This window comes from Leptodactylus fuscus, chromosome 3 (genome assembly GCF_031893055.1).
Source record: "Leptodactylus fuscus isolate aLepFus1 chromosome 3, aLepFus1.hap2, whole genome shotgun sequence".
Lineage (NCBI taxonomy): Eukaryota > Metazoa > Chordata > Amphibia > Anura > Leptodactylidae > Leptodactylus > Leptodactylus fuscus.
The window spans coordinates 28117287-28140150 of NC_134267.1; the positions used below are offsets into that span (position 1 = coordinate 28117287).

The window sequence follows — 22864 nt, forward strand, 5'->3', positions numbered from 1 at the left end:
GCATTACCAAAACAATTTTAGTGGTGCAAAGAGGCCCCCAAAGTAGCATTCACTATTCTGCAGGAGACTGTTCCCATCCCCTGTACAGTCAGCGTAGAGATCACCCCCGTTACATGTACAGTCAGTGCAAAGACCACCCCCATCACATGTACAGTCAACAGAGGCCGTCCCCATCACCAGTACAGTCAGCGCACAGATCGTCCCCATCACCTGTACAGTCAGCGCACAGATCGTCCCCGTCACCTGCACAGTTCGCGCAGAGACTTTCCCCGTCACCTGCACAGTCAGCGCACAGATCGTCCCCATCACCTGCACAGTCAGCGCACAGATCGTCCCCATCACCTGCACAGTCAGCGCACAGATCGTCCCCATCACCTGCACAGTCAGCGCACAGTTCGTCCCCATCACCTGCACAGTCAGCGCACAGATCGTCCCCATCACCTGCACAGTCAGCGCACAGTTCGTCCCCGTCACCTGTACAGTCAGCGCACAGATCGTCCCCGTCACCTGCACAGTCAGCGCACAGCTCGTCCTCGTCACCTGCACAGTCAGCGCACAGATCGTCCCCATCACCTGCACAGTCAGCGCACAGATCGTCCCCATCACCTGTACAGTCAGCACACAGTTCGTCACCGTCACCTGTACAGTCAGTGCACAGATCGTCCCCGACACCTGTACAGTCAGCGCACAGATCTTCCCCATCACCTGTACAGTTCGCGCAGAGACTTTCCCCGTCATCTGTACAGAGACTGTCCCCGTCACTCGTACAGTCAGCGCACAGATCGTCCCCGTCACCTGTACAGTCAGCGCACAGCTCGTCCCCGTCACCTGCACAGTCAGCGCACAGATCGTCCCCATCACCTGTACAGTCAGCACACAGATCGTCCCCGACACCTGTACAGTCAGCGCACAGATCGTCCCCATCACCTGTACAGTTCGCGCAGAGACTTTCCCCGTCATCTGTACAGAGACTGTCCCCGTCACTCGTACAGTCAGCGCACAGATCGTCCCCGTCACCTGTACAGTCAGCGCACAGATCGTCCCCGTCACCTGTACAGTCAGCGCACAGATCGTCCCCGACACCTGTACAGTCAGCGCACAGATCGTCCCCATCACCTGTACAGTCAGCGCACAGATCGTCCCCATCACCTGTACAGTCAGTGCAGAAATCACCCCCATCACCTGTACAGTCAGCGCACAGATCGTCCCCATCACCTGTACAGTCAGCGCACAGATCGTCCCCGTCACCTGTACAGTCAGCGCATAGATCGTCCCCATCACCTGTACAGTTCGCGCAGAGACTTTCCCCGTCATCTGTACAGAGACTGTCCCCGTCACCTGTACAGTCCGCGCACAGATCGTCCCCGTCACCTGCACAGTCAGCGCACAGTTCGTCCCCATCACCTGCACAGTCAGCGCACAGTTCGTCCCCGTCACCTGTACAGTCAGCGCACAGATCGTCCCCGTCACCTGTACAGTCAGCGCACAGCTCGTCCCCGTCACCTGCACAGTCAGCGCACAGATCGTCCCCATCACCTGCACAGTCAGCGCACAGCTCGTCCCCGTCACCTGCACAGTCAGCGCACAGATCGTCCCCATCACCTGCACAGTCAGCGCACAGATCGTCCCCGTCACCTGCACAGTCAGCGCACAGATCGTCCCCATCACTTGTACAGTCAGCACACAGTTCGTCCCGTCACTTGTACAGTCAGCGCAGAGCCCGTCCCCGTCACCTGTACAGTCAGACTGTTATTTACACCGCCTGTGCGCCTGTTATTAAAGTCGTTTTTAATGCCCGGTGGCAATTATAAACTTTGGGTTTGTTTATTCGCTGACTCGGCGCGACCGTTATTCGCAGACATTTCCCAATACAAACAGTTCTGTCTCCTACAGGAATAATTGGGACTTAATTGCTGCGGCAAACGGCTTTGATGGAGAGCGCCGGGCGCAGATCAGTCTCACTCTGTTCTCCGGCTCTGGATCACAGGAGGGATGAAAAACCAGTTTTGAAATCTAGAGAAGCGATTAGACGAGGAGGAAATGTGGTTATAGTCCGATCAGCGGTTCTCGTGCACATTCCCCCGACCCTGCGAGCGGGGGAGGTGTTAATATTAGACAGATATTACATTCCGATCAAAGTGCGGGGAGAAAATGAATGTAGACGTCAAATGTCTCAAACTGGGGGTCATCCTCTAAGACTGCAGGAGGGTAGTGAAGAGGTTAATGCCAGCTTTCCTAAAAATCTGTTCTCTTGGTGATCTAGGGTAGTGGAGGGGTTAAATGATTGTTTCCCTGGTGATCTAGAGTAGTGGAGGGGTAACACCTGTTCTCCTGGTGATCTAGCAGGGTTAATCATGATCCCCAGGGTGGCACGGTGGCTCGGTAGTTAGCACTGCAGCGCTGGAGTTCTGGGTTCGAATCCAAGCAAGGACAACATCTGCAAGGTGTTTGCATGGGTTTCCACTGAGTACTCCCACACTCCAAACACATACTGATAGTGGGGAAAAAAGTCCTGATCCCCTGGTGGTCTAGGGCAGTGGAGGGGTTGATGTATTCTTCCCTGGTGGTCTAGGGTAGTCGTCCTGTGTTTCTATGATGGTCTGCGGTTGGGACAGTTCACACTAACATACTGGTCCAACCGCAGACCATCATAGAAATGCAGGACGACTACCTTAGACCACCAGGGAAGAATACATCAACCCCTCCACTGCCCTAGACCACCAGGGGATCAGGAACACGGGGAGAATATACAAACTCCTTGCAGATGTTGTCCTTGGTTGGATTTGAATCCAGAAAACCAGCGCTGCAGTGCTATCCACCGAGCCGTCCTGGAGATCAGGATTAACCCTGCCACTACCCTAGATCACCAGGAGAACAGATATTAGCCTCTCATCCAGTAAGGGGTGACAGAGCACAAGAAGAATCTGCTCTGAAGTCACAGACTGACCCTGAGGTCTGACGGGAGTAGTACTCCTGCTAGCCATGTGACAGGGCGCCCATATAATCCTCACTTGTGCCTGGAGTTACCCTTTATGTGTAACAAAATATTTGGTTTCGTCTCCGTCCCTGGGCTCTGATATTATTACAGGTGATGTGAGCAGATCCCCCACCCCATTGGGCAGCAGTGTCAGGAGCTTCATCTTCATCTCCAGATAGAGGTGATAAGACGCCGGGTCCTCGGCGGCGCCGCCCACTGGTTTTAAGAGTCTTTTGAGCTCCACGGACGGAGAGTTTAATCGAAAACTGCAAAGCTAACGAAAAGAAGCGTGCGCCGTGTGTCTGCTGAGCTGTCAGCGGCGAATCTGTCCCCTGGGCGCAATGTCGGATTACTTATCCAGAGCATCAAGGCAAAAACTGCGCTGTCTCTCTATATAGTGAGCGACAAGTACGGGTCTCACACCACAACGAGTAATGGATTAATATTGGCCGCCATGGCAGCACGACCGCGTCTCGCCATTCCGGAGCGAGGAGAGGACTGCTTTAAGGTGGTGCCAAGCAGAAAGGTCTTAAAGGGGAACATTCACCATTTCCACCAACACCCACTTGTTGTACCCGTCAACGGCCACCGCTTTACCGATTCCAGCATAGTTGGAAATATTTGGCTAGCCACGACCGTTCCGGAGAAACCGTATCTAAGTTTCAATACAATTGTGCTCTCTGCTGTCAGGTGGGCGTTCCCTGTCTTTCTGCTGTAACCTAGTACCACCCACTTGACAGTAGACTGCTTAATTGTGCTGAAAGTAACAGCACTAATTGCTGCGGAACAGAAAAATATTCTCCAAAATCTATTGTATTGCAAAGCTAAAAAGTTAAGATCGAGGGGGCGCTGTTATATTAGCGTCTATGGAAAAAAATGCTGAAAATCAGAACTGGTGAAGAGTGGTACTGCAAGTAACAAGATAAAAGCTCTAAGTTGCAACAATATTGCAGGCTTCGTACACATGAGACCCTCGAATAGAGCAGTAAGACGAGGTCTGTGACCTTACAGAATCTGATACAGAAAGTTTCCAGATTGTCGGCAGAGTTTCTTTAAAGATCACAGACTATAATGACGTCACTAGATGATTAGGAAAGGCAGTATCAAGTCTTACGTTTCGTTCCATAGGGCAGTGAGCAGCGATTACCAAGAGTCTGTGACTTATCTCTGCGGCTGATCCCGGTTATTTCCTCGCCGGCCTGTGCCGCACCGTGCGCTGCACTGATATGTCCGTCACTCAGCGCTCTGACTCCACCATTAATTATACAAAACATGTTTTGGCAGAAAATGATTCTATTAGAATCTGCAGAAATAACTGCGACTGTTCAAGAGCCCAAGCAAAAAAATCCGAGACGCCGTTAATGGACTTGTCTATCTGCCGCCGCGTACACGGGGAGAAGCCGTATTAATTAGTCTGTAATCAGAGCGGTGGAATAATTGTGCGCAGTCCGGAACATTTCAGGCTCAGAAGGAAAATTATATGGAAGGGAAGAAAAAAAAAAAAAAAAGATTAAAAATCGAAAAAAATAATAATTCTACTTTGTTAACTTTTAAGAAGGAAAAGGGAATGTTCACAATCACTGACTGCAAGCAGAGATCTTGATAACAGTGAGGTCCTGCAGTGGCTGGGTCCTACTGGGTTGTATGGTGGAGGATGGAGGCAGATAGTTGGCGTAGGCGAGCAGTGCTGAGGCGCAAGAGGCAGGTGGGCAGTGCTGAGGCGCAGGTGAGCAGTGCTGAGGCGCAGGTGAGCAGTGCTGAGACGCAGGTGAGCAGTGCTGAGGCGCAGGTGAGCAGTGCTGAGGCGCAGGTGAACAGTGCTGAGGCGCAGGTGAACAGTGCTGAGGCGCAGGTGAACAGTGCTGAGGCGCAGGAGGCAGGCGGGCAGTGCTGAGGCGCAGGCGGCCAGTGCTGAGGCACAGGAGGCAGGTGGGCAGTGCTGAGGCTGCAGGCGGGCAGTGCTGAGGCGAAGGAGGTAGGTGGGCAGTGCTGAGGCTGCAGGCGGGCAGTGCTGAGGTGCAGGAGGCAGGTGGGCAGTGCTGAGGCTGCAGGCGGGCAGTGCTGAGGCTGCAGGCGGGCAGTGCTGAGGCGCAAGTGAGCAGTGCTGAGGCACAGAAGGCAGGTGGGCAGTGCTGAGGTGCAGGCCGCAGGTGAGCAGTGCTGAGGCGCAGGAGGCAGGCGACCAGTGCCGAGGCGCAGGAGGCAGGTGGGCAGTGCTGAGGCTCAGGAGGCAGGTGGGCAGTGCTAAGGCACAGGAGGCAGGTGGGCAGTGCTGAGGAGCAGGCGGCAGGTGGGCAGTGCTGAGGCGCAGGAGGTAGGTGGGCAGTGCTGAGGCGCAGGTGGGCAGTGCCGAGGGAGCAGGCCAGCGGTCCCATAGTATTTAGATCTGCATCTCGTCACTTTTATTGACTATTTCTCCCATCACTTCCTATATAATATTCCAGTCCACACTTCTGGCGTCACGGCAGGCTGAGCGCGGTGACTGTGCGCTGAGGATTGCCGCGCTCCCGCCTCTTGCTGTCCTTTCCCTCGCTGGAATGGATTATTATAGCTGTAATCTATATTCAATTCTCAAAAATCACCAAAGGGTGAAAATTGAGGAAATGGCAAATGAAAGGACCCGGAAAAAAACACGAGACTGCGAGCCTGACACACCGCACTGCAAACGCTCATCATCCTCATACATGACATGGGGACTGGCCTCGATTATTAGAAAAGCAGTCAGGGTCTCAGCTAAACGCCCGGGGGGGAGTTGTCAGACAAAAGCTTACCAAAGTTTGTGTTATTTTTCCTTTGTCTCCTAAATGTAAAAGTTGGCAACTGTCTAAATTGTCAAGAAAACTTCCTTAGTGCTGCTGTTGTAGAGCCTGTGCACCTCCTGCACATAGCTGGCTGTGCTGCCTCTATGGACACAGATCTGTCAGCAGGACAATCACAATCAGTCCTAATGACTGGGCCTGGTAGAGCAGTGGCTACACTTTCCATAGATGTCTTTCTTATTCTGTATCGCAGCTTCATTTTAATTTTCAGTGTTTTGTCCTAATGCAAATTATCTGACAAAAGCTTTGGGGGCGTGGCCTCTCCTGCCGGAGTTCACTCACTGCTCTAGATAATTGCACCTAACTTCTTTGCAAAGTTACAGAATTTGTTGCTGACAAATTCCCTTTAATTAAAGATGGCGATCTCCCTTATGTAAATATGGAGTTCCCCTTTAAGTCTTCCACAAACATCTATGATTAAACAATTGCGACTTAAGCAGCACGTTTAGCGGAGCCGTGCTATACCCAACGCCACAATGTACAAAAACCGATACTGAGCTCTGTTCACACCTGACAGAATATTATCCATCACAAAGCCAAGTAACCCTTTACAGCTCAGTGGAGTGTGTCGGGCGCCATCGGATTACATCATGTGACAGAGTTGTAGAATTTACATACGGACGTGAGTTCAGTATGAGGCTGCCAGGAGCTCGGGGGTTAACTCACATCCACAGCGGCGGGGTCGTACCTCGCAGTGTCCTCCACCTGCGCCAAGATGGCGGCTAATGAGGAAGGTCTCACTGCTGAGCTGAAGCTTCTCCCCGCGGGCTCCGGGGCCGCCGAGCTTCTTGCTAATTAATGATGAAAACTTGCAAAGCTGAAACTTTCAAGGTGGACGAAGCACTAAATGTGTCCGCGCGAATTCTGTCGCCATGTTTGGGAAGGCCATTAATAACACTGCGGCGGTGGCGGGGACGGCACCTGACTCATCTAATTGGTTTCAGCTGGTGCAGCGCTTTCCTGAGGATGGAGCGCAGTATCTCTGGCTGAGGTGACAGCGGACGTGACACTCGCCGTATGTGCAGTGCAGGAGTGGAGTGACCACAGGGTGAACATCGGACCCTGCACAACGACAGTATGAAAGCTACGGCGACCACAATCCGGTGAATACGACATCCCAGGTCCATCACTACACTCCAATCACATCTAGAGCCGCATCAACAATGCTGCTGCTTTTCTGCTAACTACCATCTCAGTACTGCCCTCTACTGACTCTGCTTTGTATCAGGCCGAGTTATACTTACAACCCCATACACATTGTGCTGCTTTCCTGTTGGCTCTCAGGTTATATAGCTCCTAGAATAATTCTCTGTTGCCCCCTGCTGGTGAGTGCTCGGTAACAGCCTCCAGTCACATCCACAGCTCCCCGGCCTCCTATACAGGCTTTGTTATATACAGAACCCCGTACACATTGTGCGGGTTTTCCTGTTGGCTCTCAGGCTCCAGACCCGCCCACCTCTCACTGCCCCCTGCTGGGCCAGTGCTTTATGACAGCCTCTACTGACTTTCTGTAAAGCGCTTAGATTTTGCTCTTAGACTCCAACAAGATCCGCAGGAAGATCTGAAGGAACAGAAGACTAGCAGAATAGAGAGCGCAGCTCTGGAGGCGACTACAGACAAAGTGACACAAAGTGGCTTTAAAATTGTGGATTTGGGCAGATCTCTGATTCATTCTCGTAACATCACTGCCCCCCGACTGCAGGAAATACCCCCATACAGGGTGACCCCGGCTTACCGTATACGATCTAATATACCCACAAGAATAGTACACGCAGCTTTAGATGTGTCTGGAGTAGAACAGGGGCCATACAGCACAACTGGACTAGAGTGGAAATATAGCGAGTGTAAGACTAGTGAATGCAGCTGTGGAAGTGAGTGGAGCATAAAAATAGTGAATGCAGCTGTGGAAGTGACTGGAGTACAAGACTAGTGAATGCAGCTCTGGAAGTAACTGGAGTACAAGAATAGTGAATGCAGCTCTGGAAGTGAGTGGAGTACAAGAATAGTGAATGCAGCTTTGGACATGACCAGAGTATAAGACTCCAGTGACATGATTACTCCTCTTCTACACTGCCTCAGACTGTACAAACCATCTGACATGGCTGGAGTAATGTAGTGATGGGTAACCATCATAGTGACTCCCCTGCAGGACATCAACCAGGACAACGCCCACCCACTGAATGATCCTGGTCAGCGACAAACTGTTATGTGAGACTGTTTTGAGCTCATACAAGTTGTTGGCCCCCTCACTGCTCCTCCTGGCAGCTCATAGACACAAGTTTAGTATATACAATACACATCACATGAGAGCTGTAGATGAATGTGCCTGTCCCTGACAATCACGACTCCGGTGTATTGCCGAGGCTCCGGTTATCACCACGTCAGGATTTTTGTGTGAGGCGTCTAATGATTCCTAAAATGATGGACTCTGCAGAGTAATTGGTGTAATAAAATAAGCGTCTGTGTGCAGCCGCCTCGCAGCCTCATTGCCTTCCCCTATCTCGGCGCCGTCCTGCCGGTTGAGGTAGATTAGCTCCAGCGTGGAGAGAAGCGAGAGATCTGCCGTCATTTTCGCACAATTGAAAAGTCAACGAGACTCCTCATCCTCGTGTAATAGCAGAGATGGGTTTTTTAGTGGTTGTCGGCTTTTTGGCGCTGCTGTTTGTGCTGCGCGGTGATGATATGAAGCCGGTTATTGCAGCCGTCAGGTCAGGTTTTGTTAGTGCACTGTGGAGTAATACATCACTAATGCCACCGCGCCAACTCCACTCTGCTCAACCATGAACATCCTCCTGTCTGGGAAGTCTCCGGGATAATCGTGTAATGCAGGCCGCAGCCGATACAAGAGAACAGCAGAGCAACAGCGGAGGGGAACAAGAGGGGGCTGATACCAGAGAACAGCAGCGGAGGGGAACAAGAGGGGGCTGATACAAGAGAACAGCAGCACAACAGCGGAGGGGAACAAGAGGGGGCCGATACCAGAGAACAGGAGAGGGGAACAAGAGGGGGCTGATACCAGAGAACAGCAGCACAACAGCGGAGGGGAACAAGAGGGGGCCGATACCAGAGAACAGGAGAGGGGAACAAGAGGGGGCTGATACCAGAGAACAGCAGCACAACAGCGGAGGGGAACAAGAGGGGGCTGATACCAGAGAACAGCAGCACAACAGCGGAGGGGAACAAGAGGGGGCTGATACCAGAGAACAGCAGCACAACAGCGGAGGGGAACAAGAGGGGGCTGATACCAGAGAACAACAGAGCAACAGCGGAGGGGAACAAAAGGGGGCTGATACCAGAAAACAGCAGCACAACAGCGGAGGGGAACAAGAGGGGGCCGATACCAGAGAACAGCAGCACAACAGCAGAGGGGAACAAGAGGGGGCCGATACCAGAGAACAGCAGCACAACAGCAGAAGGGAACAAGAGGGGGCTGATACCAGAGAACAGCAGCACAACAGCGGAGGGGAACAAGAGGGGGCCGATACCAGAGAACAACAGCGGAGGGGAACAAGAGGGGGCCGATACGGCTGATACCAGAGAACAGCAGCACAACAGCGGAGGGGAACAAGAGGGGGCTGATACCAGAGAACAGCAGCACAACAGCGGAGGGGAACAAGAGGGGGCCGATACCAGAGAACAGCAGCACAACAGCAGAAGGGAACAAGAGGGGGCTGATACGGCTGATACCAGAGAACAGCAGCACAACAGCGGAGGGGAACAAGAGGGGGCTGATACCAGAGAACAGCAGCACAACAGCGGAGGGGAACAAGAGGGGGCTGATACCAGAGAACAGCAGCACAACAGCAGAAGGGAACAAGAGGGGGCTGATACGGCTGATACCAGAGAACAGCAGCACAACAGCGGAGGGGAACAAGAGGGGGCTGATACCAGAGAACAGCAGCACAACAGCGGAGGGGAACAAGAGGGGGCTGATACCAGAGAACAGCAGCGGAGGGGAACAAGAGGGGGCTGATACCAGAGAACAGCAAAGCAACAGCGGAGGGGAACAAGAGGGGGCTGATACCAGAGAACAGCAGCACAACAGGGGAGGGGAAGAAGAGGGGGCTGATACCAGAGAACAGCAGCACAACAGGGGAGGGGAACAAGAGGGGGCTGATACCAGAGAACAGCAGCACAACAGGGGAGGGGAACAAGAGGGGGCTGATACCAGAGAACAGCAGCACAACAGGGGAGGGGAACAAGAGGGGGCTGATACCAGAGAACAGCAGCACAACAGGGGAGGGGAACAAGAGGGGGCTGATACCAGAGAACAGCAGAGCAACAGCGGAGGGGAACAAGAGGGGGCTGATACCAGAGAACAGCAGCGGAGGGGAACAAGAGGGAGATGATACCAGAGAACAGCAGCACAACAGCGGAGGGGAACAAGAGGGGGCTGATACCAGAGAACAATAGAGCAACAGCGGAGGGGAACAAGAGGGGGCTGATACCAGAGAACAGCAGCACAACAGCGGAGGGGAACAAGAGGGGGCTGATACCAGAGAACAGCAGCACAACAGGGGAGGGGAACAAGAGGGGGCTGATACCAGAGAACAGCAGCACAACAGGGGAGGGGAACAAGAGGGGGCTGATACCAGAGAACAGCAGCACAACAGCGGAGGGGAACAAGAGGGGGCTGATACCAGAGAGCAACAGAGCAACAGCGGAGGGGAACAAGGGGGGGCTGATACCAGAGAACAGCAGCACAACAGCGGAGGGGAAGAAGAGGGGGCTGATACCAAAGAACAGCAGCACAACAGGGGAGGGGAACAAGAGGGGGCTGATACCAGAGAACAGCAGCACAACAGCAGAGAGGAAGAAGAGGGGGCTGAACATAACAGGTGGGAAATGATGGCATCCTAGTGGTCTGTATTGCCTGTTGCTGCTGCTTTGTGGGTAATTTGTGCTTCTGGGTTACGCTGGGTTCACATCAGCGCTTGATTTCCGTTTTCAGGTTTCCGTCTTGAAACCTGTCAAGCTGTGTCCGGCCGTGAGCGCCGGCGAGCGTATTGTGGTCTCCGTGGCGAAAGTTTTTTTTTTTTAACCGGACACAAAGTCGGACATGCAGTACTCTGTGTCCAGTTAAAAAAAAAAACAAAAAAAAAAACAAAAACCTGGTTTCACCGGAGAGCACAAAACGCTCAAGGATGCTCACGGCCGGACACTTTTCAAACCCATTCATATGAATGGGTTTGAAAAATGACTGCAGGTTTCCATCTCCTGCCCAGTTTCAGGCAGGAAACGGAAACTTACATAACGGAGACCCGGGGTGCAGATGTGAACAAGCCCTGAGTAGATCATGCACATCAGCCGTGTAACACTTATCACACATACACAGGTAGATGATAGATATGTCGTGTATAACATTATAGATACCCACTTATCAGCAGAAGATATACACACTGTACACCCAGATGATACACACACTGTACACCCATCAGCAGAAGATACACACACTGTACACCCATCAGCAGATGATACACACACTGTATAGCCATAAGCAGATCATATACACACTGTATATGCACAATACAACTCAGATGCCTTGTTAACAAAGCAGCAAAAAGTCATGAGACATGAAGTCGTCCACACTGGCCCCCTCGCCCACCCAGAGCTTTCCAGCAGTGTACACTATGGGGACAGCAGACTAGGGAATACTATAATTCCTCCTCCATGTTTAGGTCCTTACTGTTGAAGTGCATTGTGGGAGATGTACTGAATCAGACTGGACAATCAATAACAACTCTCATAATCTACTTTACATCGGCGGGTGACGCAACGTGTGATGATGTGACCTCTGCGCAGTAATGTTCCTCTACTCGTTGCACCCCCTCCCTGTCATGCCTGATCCCCACCGTCTACGTTCTGCCTCGCTGACGTCTCACATTCATTTCACTTTAAGGACTATTCTTATTTCTCCATTTCTTCCTTATTTCCAGCGCCGTCTTTCAATTACAGCCTAGATCAGTGACGCTCGCACATTGTCACGTCGGCTTTATATTCAATTCTGCGCTGCGCTTGTGCTGCTCTGTATGAAGGGGGAGGCTGATGAATGTACAGGCGCAGGAGGCACAGGCGGCTCAGAATGGATGGAGCGACCGGGCACAGCAAATTACAGCTGCTTAGGACTTGTGATGATGTGCCAGGCAAGAGACGGACCAGGCGTGGGGCAACATGTAGTGTGGGGATTATACCAGCAAGACCGGTCACCAGGGGGCACCGCACACCTCAACTCCATGGGATATAGAATAATAAGAGCCTGCAAGTATACACATATAGGACAGGATATGGCCTTAAAGGCATCAGCAGAGTCGCCCTAGTGGCCAATCTACCAGATTACTGGCCGTTATACTATATAAAGCCATGACCACAGTCTGACAGTGACTGTAGATGTCATCACATAGAACAAGCTCTGCAGCTTTATACATTATAAGCTTAAAATTATCTGCTGAGTCCTAACTAAAGCTTTATAGTGGTCAGAGATTTGATCCAAAGCACCAGATCCTCTGTAGAAAAGACTCAACACTGGCGGGAGCTCAGGAGACTGCAGAAGACAAATCTATCATTAAGTTTAATTGTAATGTACAGATCTGTATGTAGTGAGCTCCCTCTAGTGGTGACTGTATAATCTGTATGCAGTGAGCTCCTCCTACTGGTGACTGTATATTCTGTATGTAGTGAGCTCCCCCTAGTGGTGATTGTATAATCTGTATGCAGTGAGCTCCTCCTACTGGTGACTGTATATTCTATATGTAGTGAGCTCCCCCTAGTGGTGACTGTATAATCTGTATGTAGTGAGCTCCTCCTACTGGTGACTGTATATTCTATATGTAGTGAGCTCCCCCTAGTGGTGACTGTATAATCTGTATGTAGTGAGCTCCTCCTACTGGTGACTGTATATTCTATATGTAGTGAGCTCCCCCTAGTGGTGACTGTATAATCTGTATGTAGTGAGCTCCCCCTAGTGGTGACTGTATAATCTGTATGTAGTGAGCTCCTCCTACTGGTGACTGTATATTCTATATGTAGTGAGCTCCCCCTAGTGGTGACTGTATAATCTGTATGTAGTGAGCTCCTCCTACTGGTGACTGTATATTCTATATGTAGTGAGCTCCCCCTAGTGGTGACTGTATAATCTGTATGTAGTGAGCTCCCCCTAGTGGTGACTGTATAATCTGTATGTAGTGAGCTCCTCCTAGTGGTGACTGTATAAGCCTGGTGCCTATTCAGCCCCAATAAGAACATGTCTCCCATGTAAGTCAGGCTTGAGTTAATTAGTATAGTTACATCAGATGGATTGTGTAATGTGAATGGGGTGGGGTGGTCCAGGGGAAGGGAAGAGATAGAGGGTTGAAGCATCTTATTCCCCTCCCCCAGGCCCCATTGTTCATCTGTAGGGGTGTCTACCCTTCGATGGTCATACTGCACAGTGACACCTGGTGGTCAGAATGTCACAGCTGATATCATACTGATCAGAGTGATTGTCAGCCATGATTGCTCAGGTGTCTGTAGAGAGTGACTATATTGGCAGATCTGTGCAGGACATTGATGACAGGAAATAAGACGCCGGATTAAAGGGATGTGCCGTCTCAATGTTCATGGTCATGAGCCCTTTATGATGCAGACCCTCCTGATCTCTGTGGACAGAGTTGAGTATACACAGGGACATTCAGGAGCTGCGCTCAGCTGTGGTCACACACTGCCATCTGGTGGTCACTGACCAATTCACTGCTTAGGCATTCCAGCTGCTCTACATCTAACCTGTGTACAATGCCTGATGCAAACTCTACATCTCCCACAATGCCATACAGTCAAAGCATACTGTATTCTGAACAGGCAGCACCTGCCGCTGACAGCTAGCATGAAGGCAACATTGCTACATGCAGCTTTGGATGTGACCGGAGTATAAGAGACACCTACAAGGTCCCAATAGTACAAGCAGATTTCTTATAGTCCTGCGGGCTCGGTCGCTGACAGATACCCAGTGGATCCACGGAGAAACAAAAGACATGGAGAGGGACATTGTACAGAATTAGCTGTGTGTGGAGCATTATTCACATCACTGCTCGTTGTCAGACTCCAGGACCCTCCAGTCACAGCCAGAGCTGCATCTACAGCTCTCCTAGTGTCACCTAACACTATACTCCGATTATAGCCGGAGCTGCATTCACAATTAATCCTAAAGCTTATCAGCTAGTGTTAGTGCAGGTCATGTTATACTCCAGTCACATCCACAGCTGCACTAACACAAAGTATACAGATAATGGCCAGCAGGGGGTGCAATGACACGTGAGTGTGAGGGGATGCAATGACAGTGACAGCCTGAGAGCTAAACTGTGACTGCAACTTTTGATGCAACTAGAGTGCCATGTAATCCAGGCCCAGCAAGTACTACACTGGAGGGGCCACAGGGACCCAACCCCAAGTGCAGGGCCCGCTGATCTCTGAGCTCCTCCCACCGGACACATCACAACCTCTGGGCATTGAAGACAAATGGAAATCTTTCAAAGACTGCTGGGACTTGTAGTCCATCGCTGCAGTACGCTCCGCACTCTCCATACACATGCCGCTCATCACTCAGACTTCAGGATAAGCGGCTCCGGTCACGGAGATGGAGAGAGAAAAGCGGATTATGTGAGCGGCGGCTGTGAGGTCAGGGGGGATTAGCGGGAAATCCAACCATGGAGGGAGGGACACAAGACAGGGGAAGCCATCAGCAGACGAGCAGGGGGACAGACCCCCGATCAGCAGTGCAGCCTCAAGGGAGGGGAGACCACAGCACTCTGACCGCACGCTGCGCACCGTGTGTATGGCAACTAAGAACAGGCTACAACAGAGGCAGATGCACAAAATAATGGCTGACAATATAGTCCATCTCTGGTCACCCAGGATACATCACTACTCATCATGTACTCCAGTCACACCCAAAGCTGCTGCTTTCTTGGTTGCAGGAGCTTTTACTGCCCCCTCCTGGATATAATCTGGATTATGGGAATTGTTCACATCAGACATCCTATCATTACAGTAGTGTGTGCTGGTCTCCAGTCACCTCCAAAGCTGCATATAATAGATCAGTGCTCATGCAAATTCAGAGTGCTTAGATGTATTGATGTAGATTTGGATGTGACTGGAGTATAATAAGGGCTAAAGCAACAACGAATAAACCAGATGCAACAAAGAAGTAAGATGGGATTGGATGTGACCGGAGTGTAAAGAAAGAATAATGTTAGGCTCATGGTCGGAGCGGATGGCGCCAGGTGTGTGCGGAGGGGGAAGGTGGGCTCCAATGCCGCTGGTGTTGGCTACACATGGGAAGAGGTTGCGCTGCCGCAGGTGTTGGCTACACAGAGGGGGATGCGGTGCCGCTGGTGTTGGCTACACATGGGGGGGTGGGGCTGTTGCATTGCCACTGCTGGTGGCAACAAATAAGGGGGTTGTAGTGCCGCTGCTGGTGTTGGCCACACATGGAGGGGGGGGGGGGGGGGAATGTTGCGGTGCCCCCGCTTGTGTTGACTGCACATGTGGAGAGGATTGTGGTGCCGCAGGTGTTGCCTACATATGGGGAGTTGCGGTGTCACAGGTGTTGCCTACATATGAGGGGGTTATGATGCCGCAGGAGTTTCCTACATATGGGGGGGTTCCGGTGCCGCTGGTGTTGCCTATACATGGGGAGGGGGTGTTGCAGTGCTGCTTGACAGCCGCTTATAATCGCCATGATGTCCGCCGAGCGGAGAATGTTTTAGACCTCGTTTAATGTGACAACGACCTGAATTCAGCAGAAAACAAGCAGGAAGGTGCGATGTGCGGAGCGGGGACGTCGTCTGTGCTGCCCGTAATGAGGTCCCCGGGGCCCCCGCCGCGCCAATAACAAATTGTCCGCTCTCGATCACACATTGGACAGAAATAAAAGAGAGACAAAGCCTCCAGCCGCTCGCAAAAAGTGCAATTAACTGAACCGGCCGAGAAAGAGAAATGCCGCGAATGCCCACGCTAGTCCCCTCCCCCGCCAGAAAAGAGGGAAATAAAAATTTATGGCTGTAATTAATTTTCAGGTTTCCAGAACTGCTGCCGGAACTTTTTGTGTTTTGCTGCGCAAGTCCCACAGCGGCCGTGAACCGAGCAATAGGAAGATGGTGGACAGGAGGTGGCGGCGGTGGCAGCAGCGGACTACACAGATCTCCGGCGACTTCTATACGTATCAGACAGATCCGACACCCAAGTGCAGAACCAGATGTGGGCTCTGAGGTGAGACCCCTAAATATACTATGAGTACCCATCACTGGGGAATACTTAGTATTACATGAGTCACAGAGCACGCCCAAAACACTCTACAAAAGAAGTCTATAGGTGACATCATAGAGCACGCCCACAACACTCTACAAAAGAAGTCTATAGGTGACATCATAGAGCACGCCCAAAACACTCTACAAAAGAAGTCTAACTAGATCGTTATATCCAGACATTTATATCACAAGGTCCATGTAACTACCATAAAGCAGTTCTCTAAATACTGTTACCAGCAGCTCAAACAAGATGGCCATCATCCCCTGCTGTAATACAGTGCTACACCCATCATCCCCTGCTGTAATACACCGCTACACCCATCATCTACTCCTGTAATACACCGCTACACCCATCATCTCCTGCTGTAATACACCGCTACACCCATCATCTGCTGTAATACACCGCTACACCCATCATCCCCTGCTGTAATACACCACTACACCCATCATCTACTCCTGTAATACACCACTACACCCATCATCTCCTGCTGTAATACACCGCTACACCCATCATCTCCTGCTGTAATACACCACTACACCCATCATCTCCTGCTGTAATACACCACTACACCCATCATCTCCTGCTGTAATACACCACTACACCCATCATCTCCTGCTGTAATACACCACTACACCCATCATCTCCTGCTGTAATACACCACTACACCCATCATCTCCTGCTGTAATACACCACTACACCCATCATCCCCTCCTGTAATACACCGCTACACCCATCATCTCCTGCTGTAATACACCACTACACCCATCATCTTCTGCTGTAATACACCACTACACCCATCATCTCCTGCTGTAATACACCACTACACCCATCATCCCCTCCTGTAATACACCGCTACACCCATCATCTCCTGCTGTAATACACCACTACACCCATCATCTTCTGCTGTAATACACCGCTACACCCATCATCTCCTCCTGTAATACACCGCTACACCCATCATCTCCTGCTGTAATACACCACTACACCCATCATCTCCTGCTGTAATACACCACTACACCCATCATCTCCTCCTGTAATACACCACTACACCCATCATCTCCTGCTGTAATACACCACTACACCCATCATCTCCTGCTGTAATACACCGCTACACCCATCATCTCCTCCTGTAATACACCGCTACACCCATCATCTCCTGCTGTAATACACCACTACACCCATCATCTCCTGCTGTAATACACCACTACACCCATCATCTCCTGCTGTAATACACCGCTACACCCATCTCCTGCTTTAACACAGGGCCTCCTGCAGATACATACGCAGATGTGATATTCCGCCCCCTCTCCTCTTATTACATTACAGCACTGTTATAAGCTGCTGATTATAGGTTAGTGTCCCTTTAAGTTTCCCACTGCATGCAGAGATAACATGAGCTCCTCCATGCTGATAGGGATCAGTGTCATGTGGCGCCCCCTCTTTCTCTTCTATTCTAGGCGTTATCTATCAAACCTGAAACAAAAAAGCAAATCTCACAGTCGGTGACTTCACCGAATTACACAGAGCGGTGCCAGAAGGGACAACACTGCCACCAGGTGGACACAGTGCACACTGCACCTGTATTATTAACCACTACATCCCAATTAGTAGCGACAGTTTACAGCACAAGAAGCTTATTACACGGAGGCGAGCGGCCGGCGAGCGCGAAAATCACATTATATAACAAGTGCAAACAACAGATACGATTAACATATCCGCCAGCGACAAGATGAGGAGGATGGTGCAAGGAGAGATCTAGAGAGGAAAGGAGGACAGTGCAGGGTGCAGACTGCTGTAGTAGACTGAGTAGCCACTTACCCTACGTATTCTGTACTGATTCTGAGTTACATCCTGTATTATACTCCAGAGCTGCGCTCACTATTCTGCTGGTGCAGTCACTGTGTACATACATTACATTACTTATCCTGTACTGATCCTGAGTTACATCCTGTATTATACTCCAGAGCTGCACTCACTATTCTGCTGGTGCAGTCACTGTGTACATACATTACATTACTTATCCTGTACTGATCCTGAGTTACATCCTGTATTATACTCCAGAGCTGCACTCACTAGTCTGCTGGTACAGTCACTGTGTACATACCTTACATTACTTATCCTGGAGGTGGGGTATCACCTTATTTGGGGCAGAGGCTTTGTTGATATATGAGGAGATACATTACTAGTTCCCAGACCTCTTCTGCACTGGTCACCATACTTGTGCCTGGCAGTATACAGGGCGACTGCTGCTTTCTTTGCCTTCCCCCTACAGTTTTCCGCACTTATAATGGTGGATCTCCCCTTTACATCACATTATGTGGACAGCAGATAACTGCACATACCTGCACACCCGGGCCGGGAAGTAGAGCTTCTGCCAGGAGCGACAGTAATAATGAGCGTGGTCAATGACGCGTATCCAGTCCAGCTCGTCCATAGAGACCTCGATGTAGTAGGAGTAGGACCTGCAGTGACAAACAGTTCTGTATTAGAGGCAACGACCATCTAGACATAGAACAAGGCCCTGGATATAAACCCTTCTCCTGCCCTGCACGTGTGTCAGTCTTTACTGACGGTCATGCATTTTGTTTGTGAACCAGGAGAGCCTTGTACAGCCCTGCTATTATAATCTCCTAAGATGAGCCAAGTGAGAGGGCGATCATGAGCCCCTTGTCATGGACGTACCGGCTGTCCCGATCCCACAGGAGGAGACGGATGTGATTGATGATGCACGGTTGCCCCAGCTTCACCTCCAGGCCGGAGCGGCAGTCGTCTTCAATCGGGTGCCGGGAAAATCCATGATCTAAGTCATAGTTCTGAGTGTCTCCATCCAGCAGGGCCGACTTCAGCTCGCCCTTCACCACCTGCGCACCGTACTTCATGGTAGCGATATTCTCCTCCGGGACTGGGGGAAGAGTAAGAGACTGGTTATAATGATAAAGAGGGCAGGGGCCAAAATACTGCACCCCCTATACACCAGCCACCCTGCTCTAACCCCTGCATACACCAGTCACATCCAGAGCTGCACTCTGCTTTCTCATGACATGTGCAGAGTATATATAAAGCATATTCTGCTGCGTTACATTGTGGGAGTTGTAGTGTATATAGAACTTGGACAACACCACCCTGTCATATGTTGCAGTGCATCATGGGATCATGGCTAAGCTGCTCGCAGAGTGTGAGTCTGGATGGTGGACACCAAGTAAAAAATATATATTACAAATTCAGCTCTTGATGTGACCTGAGTATTACATTGGTAAACGCAGCTTGAAACGTGACTCATCTGTGAGGCTTTGGATGCATCTGGAAAATAATTTGGAACGCAGCTTTGAATGTGTTTGGAGTTTAGAAAATGTTAATGCAACAATGGATATGAATGAAGTGTGAGAATTGTAGATGCAGCTCTGGATGTGACTGGAATACAGAAGTCATGACAGGCTGTGGATGCAAATAAAGTGAGGCTGTAACTAAGCAGGTGCCTGAGCTATAAAATACTGTGGCTGCAGCTTGCGTAAGAAATATGAAGACCGCTGTGGAGGTGTTTGGAGTATAAAATGGTCACTGGAGCTCTGGATGTAACTGGAGTGTAAGAATTTAGAATATGGCTCTAGGCATAAATAGGATATGAAGATGAAGCCTGCTGCTCTGGATGTGACTGGAGTATAGAACACATAACAGATAGGACCGCTGGCGGACTACATGTAGGTCTTTCCCATTATATGATCTTATTAGCGGACTCTTACTCAGCATCCCGCGGTAGTTCAGGTCCATGTCACGGCTTTCTGATCGCACTTTAATGGCGTCCAGTATGGAGTCCGGGGTGAGCAGCGCCGACGGTCTGACTACATTGAGCAGCTCAGTGAGGCTCATAAGCGGAAGGCGTACGGCGGCCATGATCTCCGAGTGATTCTCCTTCGGGTTGTGTCTGCACCAGCGCATCAGGGACTGGAAGATGTCCTTCTCCGGAGCAGCAAACGAGTCTCTGCGCACAATGTCAAGGAGCGCGGCCTGCGGAGAGAGCGGTCACAGTCACTACAGAAAATCTATACTGGTGTGCGACTGACGCTGGGTTCACGCTAGCGCCCGGATTCCGTTCTGAGCTTTCTGTCTTCTGCATGCAGAAAATGGAAAGCTATCAGACCGGGTCCGGCCGTGAGCGCTGGTGAGTGTTTTATGTTCTCAGCCGCGAAACCCTTTTTTTTAAACCGGACACAGAGTACTGCATGTCCGACTCTGTGTCCGTTTAAAAAAAAACAAACAAAAAAAACGGTTTCGCCGGAGAGCATAAAATGCTCACCGGCACTCACGGCCGGACAGCTTTCAAACCCATTCAAATGAAGGGTATGAAAGAGTCCTGCAGGTTTCCGTCTCCTGCTCTGTTTTGTGCAGGAAATGGAGACCTGAATGAACAGCGACCGAGCGCAGATGTGAACGAGCCCTTAGAACCTAGAACCCTGTGCTGTGAGATACATACATACATAGACACAAAAAGCTGCATTTCTGCAATGGGGGGCCTCAGCCTTAGGGTGTTTCTTTCTAGGTGGTGACACACTGTGTACCCAGATGCGGCTATAGCCAAACCTAGTCCCCAGGCAGCAGTGCTGTCACTTTGGTATAAGTGTGACACCTATTAATTCCGGTTACCGCACTGCAAGGAATTAAATGTAGCTGAAATTAATCTGCGTTTCACTTACAGAAAGGCGAAGGTACTGGCGGCTGGGAACTAGATGCAGCATCCAGGTACATTGTGTGTCGCCCCCTACTGGTGATACCTCACTCTGCTACCAGTTGCATACATTTACTACTAACTGCGGGTTACACATCTACTTGCATCCCTTCTAATGGAAAAGAACACGTGTACCCAGGCAAATAGCAGTAAACATATGTGACTGAGAGCGCAGTATGAGAGCACCTCTATGTTTTGGTTTGTGCTATATGACTTTAGTATAGGGGTCGTCAGTCTTACAATTATTACCCGGCACTCCGAGTACCTCATCTTTGATTTTTTAATTCAGATCGGCACACTGACCAAAAAAGGTTGCTTACCCCTGTTGTTCAGTGTAAGGTTCTAGACTGCCAAACAATCCTGTGTAGTGATCTCTATCTACAATCTAGAACCTTTTACACAAACATGTTATAGATAACCTAGAACTCCATGCAGTGATGTTGGTACCTTGGAGAGGGTCAGGAAGCCGTCGCTGGCGAGGACTTCCTGGGCGTTGCCGTCCATGAACATGCAGCAGGTGGTGCTGAGCTTGGTCAGGGAGTAGAGGCTGGCCACGTCGTAGACCATGCAGACATTCTGGATCTTCAGGATGGTGCACAGGTACTCAGAGGTGGAGTCCTCCAGCTCGGGGAAGCCATACTTGTGGGCTAGGCTCAGGAAGTCCAGCAGCACCTCCTCCCGCTCATCACGCAGACTGGCCCGGCCCGTGTACATGTACTTCATCAGCATGGTGAACGCCTCGGGGCTGGTGTCCTGCAGGGTGATCTCCGCTTCCGGGCGTGACTCCCGCATTCCTCCATATAAGAGCGCCCTGTGTAATACACAATAGATATACACACAAATCGGTCATACCCCTGTGTATCCACCCCACATGGAATCTTCACTAATAATCACCAAGAAAAATTCTGAAATAAAAATTCCGTCCAACAAGTTCTGCAGCTTTTTTGCCTCCATTTCTTACATCTGTTTCCGGTCAGTGAGCGAGAACACATTTAGAAAAAAACCAAAAAAAAACCAACAACTGTATGGACCTAGTACTGGCGTCACAGCTGAGGCTTTGTTACAATATATCAGGAATATTCCAGGTGGATGGAGAAGGTTTCCATTCACTGACAGCGAGCAGAGATCCTGACCACATGGAGGGCTGACATGATAGTACCTGAAGTACTGGCAGCGGGCGGCGAGGATGACCCTGTGGGCCGGGAACCTCATCTTCTCCACGATGAAGGTGACGTCGCTGTACTCCTCGCCATTAATCAGGGCGCCCACGTGCTCCGACAGGATGTGCACATGGTCAATCTCACCAATAGCAGTGTACGGGCGCAGCGGGTGGCTGTTACTCATCCTGGCGCCAACTGGCAGCTCTGAAAGAAGAGGGACAGGAGGAGCAGTGAGAGGGACAGGGCGTACATATAACACACAGATCATATAGACGACGATCAATAATCAATGATATATGCACGCACCTCACACTACACCTATACACATACACACACATCACACTACACCTGTACACATACACACACATCACACTACACCTGTACACATACACACACATCACACTATACACATACACACACTACAAACATACCTATACACATACACACACTACAAACATACACACACTTCACCTATACACATACACATCACACTACACCTATACACATACATACACACACCTCGCCCTACAACCATACACACACTACACCTATACACATACACACACCTCGCACTACACCTATACACACACTACAAACATACACACACTTCACCTATACACACCTCACAGTACACCTATACACATACACACACATCACACTACACCAATACACATATTATTTATATACACACCACACACAGATCTAACCAGCCGCACTGACAGCTCTCTACGCCTCACCAGGTCCCGCCCACTGAACGGCAGCCTACGTCACGACGTTCCAACGCGGGGCGGCCATATTTACTCCTGGCATAATAAGCCGTAACAGGCCGTCAGAAGAGGACAATTCCTAGTATACAGATTCATACAGGGCGTCAAGAAAATGGCCGAAGCTGGGAGCAGAATGA

The 22864-nt window shown here is 50.5% G+C and overlaps 1 protein-coding gene across 1 annotated transcript in view; it reads right to left on the reverse strand.

The window, feature by feature from the left end:
- BTBD9 (BTB domain containing 9) overlaps window positions 1-22768 on the reverse strand; it is a 52211-nt gene extending 29443 nt beyond the window's left edge. The window contains exons 1-6 of the mRNA XM_075267326.1: window positions 22668-22768; window positions 21960-22164; window positions 21248-21611; window positions 19818-20082; window positions 18760-18979; window positions 18420-18539 (exon numbers count right to left, since the gene is read on the reverse strand). Coding sequence (XP_075123427.1) covers window positions 18420-18539; window positions 18760-18979; window positions 19818-20082; window positions 21248-21611; window positions 21960-22144 — 1154 coding nt within the window. The 5' untranslated portion in view covers window positions 22145-22164; window positions 22668-22768. The remainder of the gene's footprint in view (window positions 1-18419; window positions 18540-18759; window positions 18980-19817; window positions 20083-21247; window positions 21612-21959; window positions 22165-22667) is intronic.
- Window positions 22769-22864: the final 96 nt, after the last annotated feature.